This window comes from Falco naumanni, chromosome 4, assembly GCF_017639655.2.
Source record: "Falco naumanni isolate bFalNau1 chromosome 4, bFalNau1.pat, whole genome shotgun sequence".
Classification (NCBI taxonomy): domain Eukaryota; kingdom Metazoa; phylum Chordata; class Aves; order Falconiformes; family Falconidae; genus Falco; species Falco naumanni.
In genome coordinates this window covers 32,535,233-32,542,364 of record NC_054057.1, presented here as the reverse complement: position 1 = coordinate 32,542,364, position 7,132 = coordinate 32,535,233, and the positions used below count along the sequence as shown (strand labels likewise).

General features: G+C 38.2%; 1 protein-coding gene across 1 annotated transcript; it reads left to right on the top strand.

Annotated features, from left to right (window-relative positions):
• Positions 1 to 965: 965 nt before the first annotated feature.
• LOC121086004 (uncharacterized LOC102725191 homolog) lies at positions 966 to 6,767 on the top strand (the record flags this gene model as incomplete). The annotated part of the gene is given in 4 exon segments (XM_040589102.1): positions 966 to 1,040; positions 5,203 to 5,299; positions 5,598 to 5,734; positions 6,600 to 6,767. Coding segments are annotated over 4 exon segments (477 nt in total), but the record flags the coding sequence as incomplete, so codon positions are not given.
• Between the last annotated feature and the right edge of the window lie 365 nt (positions 6,768 to 7,132).

Genomic DNA, 7,132 nt, shown 5'->3' with positions numbered 1-7,132 from the left:
TGGGTGGGCCCAGGAATGTGAAGAAACATGAAAATGCATTAGGAACGGCACAGACTGGAGATTCAATGTTTCCCTGATTTGAGTTTTGCTTTGTCACTCTTACTTGTGCAAAGCGAGGCTAGTGTGCATCCAGCACTGCCCAGCTAACACCAAATCCCTACTGTGCTGTTGCTGCATGTGCGCAGATTTAGTCTCCCTTCAAGGACATACTGTTTAATGAGACAAGAATAAAAATGTGGAGAGGATGCATTTATATTCCTATTTAGTGATGGGTATTTCAGGCAAAATAAAAGTCAGAGCTCCTGTTCCTGCAGGCTGTGTAGATTCCTGAACATCCATGCTTTTGGCTTCAGAAGGGCCTTCTCTAGGGTTAGGAGTTTGCTTCTTGAAGTTACTTTACAGAACTGAGAGAAAGAGGGAATCAAGAAGCAATAGTTCTTTATCTAACCACAGGTACAAAATAACAGTAAAGTATAAATACACATTTATCTTCAATGAATTTACTAGGTTATACAGACAGGGCTAGCCAGACTGCAAGTAACAATCAATAATGGAAGTTCTGTTGTCTATGTGTGTGTGTTGGGTGTTTTCCTTTTACTTTTTGCCAGGAATTACAATACCTGAGAAGAAAAAATCAGACCATTATGTTCACCCTCCACCAAGACAAGAGACCATTTTTATTTCAAAGTTAAACCAAATTTTCTGTGATCCTTGATTGGTCTTTCTCCTTGGCCGATACAGATGTATGGCTGAAGCTGCCTCCTGATTTTAGCTACTGGCTCTACAGATCGTCCAACCCGTCTCAGAAACCACAAGGAAAGGGAAAAGGGGAACTGAAGCCAAAAATGACCTCTGAGTCCATAGTCATGCAACACCTTTCCAGGCTTAGATCCAGCCTCCTTCCTCTCTCAGAAAAGAAAAAGATCTCGCCTCAGCTTGTCACTCATTTTCCGCGGATCAGCTGAAAAATCCTGTTTGTGAAGAATGGCAGCTATAAGACTGGTGTGTATGAAGATCCTAAACCGCATGGTTATAGGCAGGTAAAACGTCTGGCTCCCACACTTTATAAAGCAAACACGCTGAAATAGAGGATGCCTGGGGATCAGTAAATGAAGCCACTAGATGGCAGCCTCACTAGCCAAAAAAAAATCCCCCAAAACCAGAAAAGCAGTTAGTACCACAGCTGGGATCTAACTTTGATAGACAACTCTGTTGCAGTCATGCATTATTTGCCAAAAAGATTTCCATAGTGAATACTGATGAATACAAGTTTGGAGCTCTGTGTTTTAATGTGCTTTGTAGCTGACAAGATGGTTTTCATTTTGGCAGAGCAGATTGAAGTTAGGACATCAGAGCTCATCAGTTCATTTTTACCCTGCTCTCTGTGACACATCTGCCTGTACTTCTTGCTTTCCCCAGATTAATAGCTAGCAGCTGAATTGCTTGAACATGCTGGATGGAAGTATTTTTCCACTTAGCAGCCCTGAGACCAGCATGTCATGGTGCTAGCTAGCTGTTGTTCATAATGTACAGCAAGAAACTGCCCTTTTTTTCACAACAGTTGAAAAGCAAATTATGTACAAAAAGTTGCAAGGAAAACTAAGAAATCCAAGATTCAACTGGTCTCAGTGCATTCCCCCAAAATCAGTGTGCTTAACATTAAAACTAATAAGAAAGAGAAATTCTAAATTGATTTTGTTCAGATTTTTTTGGTTATTTTTTTTGTTTTTATTTCAGGGACTCATTCTTTGGTTTGGTTTTTTTGGGGGGGGTTTGTTTGTGAGTATGTTTGTTTGTTTGTGAGTATGTTTGTTTGTTTGTTTTAAATATATTTTAAAATCAGATATCATAAAATCAGAGAGAAGAATAATCTTGTATTAAGATTCAGTATTATATCCATATTCAATTGATTTTTAAGTAGAAATTTTCCTATCTCCTCTCCTCTGAACTCTGAAGAATCTTGTCCAAAGAACAATTCAACAAACTTACTATTTCGAAAACAAGAAACAAAACTGAGACAGTAAACAAACCCCCTTCTGTTCTGTAAAGCAAACATTCATAACTAGACATGTAGTTTATTGAAGAACCACATAAATGGTGTATAGCCAATGTTACTTTTCCATGGAAAACAATATTTTTTTCCTTCTTCTGTTTTCATGAGAGTATAAATCATGTCTTCATTTATTTACCAAGCTGCTACACCAGGAATTTAACTTCCCTGTTTTTGAGTTTACCTAAGGTAATTAAAAGCAAATGTCTAGTTAGCTATTACAGCCAGAAGAAATTTGTCCAATAATATTCTTTATTTCAAGATGATCAAGTTTCCATGATAGTAATGAAATGCTAATTTCTCTTAAAACTTGCTAAACAAAAGCTTTCTCTTTAAGTAAATGCATCTTATTTTTTCTCAAGCCTTGGCCAGCAATGTAGATTTACAAAACCAGGGGAAGGGGAAGGGGAAGGGAAAAAAAAAAAGCATGTTTGTCCTGCAGCTCTAATGTTGTGCTGTCTAAAGTGACCACTTCAGAGGGCCTGACTATAGCAAGATAACCGATAGCGTCTGTATCTTAGGAAATGTTCTCAAAGTTTCAGAACCTTCCCCATTCTATATCAGGAAAAAAACTATGCTTTAATAATTTGACTGGCTCCAAAAGCTAATTCCTTGCAGAATGTCTGATAACTACATGACCAAGGTATTTAGCCATGAGTGTGAAATCAGATTTCAGGTCCTTGTTGTGAATCAGGCACTTTGGAAACTTCTGTGTCACAAGTCAGTGCTCTAATCTCAGGACCAATAGCTTTCTTTGGTGAAATTCTACCTGAGTGAAACAAGTAATTACAAGTCAGCATATCTGAAAAGAAATAAGGAAAAAGCAAAAAAGCAAGTTGCAATCAAAAATTCCTGATTAAGTTCCTGATAGCAACAAAATGTTCTCAGACTCTGTTCAGGACTTGGTCCAGAGGTAGAAGGGATATCCACTCTGAGTTCTGGAGGAAAATAGTGCATATTGTCTAATTGCTTTGACATATCATTGACTTTTCAGCCAGCTGAAACTTCAGGCTACTTAGTTCTAGCAGGCTGTAGACTGTACAGTGATGCAAATTCAATAGACCTAAGGGCTTGCCTCTACATGGAATTTTACTAATTTTTCTTTATTTTTCTCCACTAAAATGTCCCCTGGGGAGAACCGTTAATGATATATTGTCAGGAATTTAAAAGGAATGAGCATTCTCAGTGCAAGATCTCTAAATAAAAAATGTACCTAAGGACTAGCTGCTCAGTGTCCAAAATTCTTTAAGTATAGACTTGATCTTACACACAGAAAAAGGGGCAATTCCTGTATTCACTTTGGTGTGGAGTCCCTTTTTCATGATTCAGGCCAATGGGAAATGCTTCCTTAAATGGAAATCAGAACCACGTCAGAAAAAAATTAGAAAAAGGGGTGTATTAAGAGAAAGGCAACAAGTAAGATATGTAAATTACTAGCATAGAGTGTTTCCTTCTCCTTTTGGCATTCTCTCCTATACACTGCTGATGTGCATCATACCCATCAATCCATAGTTAAACATGCATTACCATCAAGTTTCAGTATGTAATTTCATGCACCATTTATGTTCCCTGATTTCAGAGGGTACTCATCCTGCTGCATAACCCCACCATTTTGATTTTATATTGTTCAATTAATCAAAGAAATATATCTTCCTATTCATACAGATGATACTGATACCTCCAGAACATCATGGCTATCAATTTCCTATGTTGTAACTCACAAGAAAACTAACTGTTTTGTGATACCTATTTCAATCTGTGAAGGCCAGGGAAAATTGTCAGTTGAATCTGTGTACATAGCAATGTAATCTAATAAAGGGACCTACATAAATCAGCAAATTGCTTTTCAAGAATGGGCTGATGGAACAAACTCACCCCTTTTTTTAAGACGCCTTGTCTCAGAAAGATTTTAAGACCAATGTGATGGTGTTGTATCTGGTCCTACACTTACCTGATTCTGCAAAATGTAGTTTGGTGAAAAGCAGCACTACCAGCAGCCAAACTCACAATTTCTTTTTGCAACTGGCAGAAAACATTTCCAGTTATTTATAATCCTATCCACTTTGAATGCAAAATCACTTTTGCTGCCGAACAATGACAATACATATCTAAAAATGTCATAAATGTTAAATGACCCCCTTGTTTCAGCCTTCCTTTTAGCTCTCTCATAAGTGCCCCAGCAACAGAAAGCTCTTAAGTTCATTGTAATGCAGATGGCTGCAGGGTATGTTAATGATTAATTAAAGTCACTGGAAAGGTTTGAAAAATAATGCAAATAACTCCAAAGCATGCAACATATTTATTTCAAAAAAAATGTGTCCCCTGTGTTTTTAGTATCATGGCTCCTTTCTCTAGAAGAGTGTTCTGTTTCTGTTGTTATTCCTCATCTGTCTTGTAACAGGAGGCCACTGGACTCACTTGAGATCAGGACTATGGTGACAGGAGCTGTGTCAATAAAGAACTTTAGGGTAATGGAAACCAGTAACTGGTCAGCTCAACAGCTTGACTTGTTAATGAGTTAAATAACAGTCAATTAACTCTCCTAAATCTTGCATTTTTTTGAACAGCAGTGTTACAAGTATATTTTTTACCTTACCTAAATCCAACATGTAAAGTTTACTCTACTGTTCAACCTTCTTGGTTCTTGGCAGGATGGCTTATCTGATGTTACAATGTATTTTCCTTTTTAGGTGCAGTATGAAGTTAATTTACCAAATAACTGTGACAAGGTACTCCAGAGACCCTTTAAATCTGAAGTTAAAATTACAACTTTTAAACATAGGTAAATCCTTGACAACATGCACGTTCATTTTGTTAAAGAAATTAGGAATCAGTATGTGAACAGTAGAGAGCAGGAGTAAGAGCATAGAACCCCTCTCCTGCCATGTAGCTTCCTTAAGTGGCCTCAGATGAAGCTTGAAGACCAAACAGCAATGTTTTCCCCTAACCAGTATCAGAGAAAGTCTGCTTCCTAAAGTCTGCTCTAAGTAAGAGACTCAGATCACAGAAAATACACTAGTTCACTCATGCAAAGACACTCAGTTTTAAGGATATCTGACACCAACAGGATTATTATCTTAAAAACCTGCTTGCTAATGTAGATTTGCTGATAAGACTGCAATTTCATCCTTGTAATGGTGGTTTATTCCCAGGCAACTGAATCAAGTCCAATGTCTGCTCTCCACATTGTGGATACGATAGTCCATATCTGCATTCCTACTGTGATGGATAGTCCACAGTGGGATGTCGGCCCTTTAGTGTGGTTTCTATAGCTACACCTCTTATAAGGGTAGCTTATTTAAAATAAACTACACATTAGTTACAGCACACACACATACCTACCATCTAGGGTAAAACACTACTTTCTTTGTATATTCACAGTAAGGCCATGGGCAGAATATTTTTTTTGGTTATAATCTTTACCATGTATGTCTGGGTGCTTCTTTTTTGAATCCTATCTGATTAACAATAAACATAGCTTTTCACATCCTAGAGTCCAAACAGTTTTTCCTATAACTTGTAAATACTCTTTGCTTAATGTTTTCAGATCCTGCACTTGAACCACTGGAAGGAAAGCAAAAGGACTCTGACAGATTTCTTACACACAAGCCTTGTGAAAGCAAATAGGATCCACAGCTGCTACTGCCAAAGAATCCCTGGCCACCTAAATCTGCTTCATTTACAGTTAGTCAGGTTAAAAGACAACTTCCTGCTTTCTCTGCATCAAAAGCTTTTACCAATTACATTATTATTATTGTTGCCACTACTATTACTACTACTACTACTACTTCTGAATTACATTGATTTCAGTGTTTTGGATCATGCAGTAGCTGAACATGAGGGGACAGCTGGCCTGTCCTAAGGGAAGTGTCAGTGTATTGGAGATCTAGGGACACAGACCACCAATTTCCTTTAGCTTTTCAAGAACATAATTCTTTTTCCAGTTCTTGTTGACTTTGATGGAATCTGGAAAGATAATCTTTTGGGAAACATGTTCTTATTTCAGCCTTTAGCAGAAAATTATACAGCACTGCACATGGCAATTCATTTGTAGGAATTGAGATGTCTATATTAGACTGTTTGAAGACACAGAGTATTTCAGAATGTGCAGATACTGGGTGGATGCTTTGATGGTTTATGTATATATACATATATATACACACACATACAAACACTTAAATGTAGAGATCTCCAAAAAGAGAATGTTTCTATTTTCATTATTAAACATCTCCCATTAATGGTACTGAAGATTAGCTAATAGTGGGTTGAGGGGAAAAGAAATTGTTTAGGGAACTGGTGTAGGTGATGACAGATTCCGTGTTGTGAACATAACTCTACTGAATAGTGGCAAGTCAATATGCAGATTTGTAAAACACATGAATTGGCTGAACACAAATGCCTCTAGGCATTCCAACATGTTGTGCTCTGATTCAAGTCTGAAACACATCTGAGAATGAGTTCTTTGATGAACCTGTCAAAGATCATTCTCACGACAGCCACTCCTGTTTCATTTTGTAGCTCTGATGTACCTTTCTTCCTCTGCTCTCAGAGGCACAGATGGCAGCATGGTGCTCACACTGCATTCTTGGATCGTGTGGTGGGAAAGCTGCGTCGGCTGCAACAAGGAGATGCAGGCAGAGATATGAGTGTTCATTCTGCTAGAGGAGGGACGCTGGATCTAGTCTCATCCATAGTGCTTTCCTGTGGTCTTAGATGAGAAAGTATGAACGGGTGCTGGCAGAAGCCATAATTCCATTGGTTTGGGAGAGTCAGGAGGACAGTGAAACCCAATTAAACTGAATAGACCCAAGCCTTTCTTTGAGTCCAGCACAAAAAAATGCAGATGGCTTGGCTGGCCTTTCCTCATGCTAGCTTGTACTAGTGAAAGGTTACTATCAGGTGAGATCCTTGCAACATCCAGGATGACCCTGGCTTACATGGGCCCAATGAATCCATGCAGACAATGTCGTATTGTCTCAGAGTCTGAGTTGCAGTGTTGATAATCTGAGTGAGATGAAGCAATGAAAATGTCCTGGTAACAACACCGACCTTAGCTGGAATAGCTTGTGCTTCTTGGAGTAA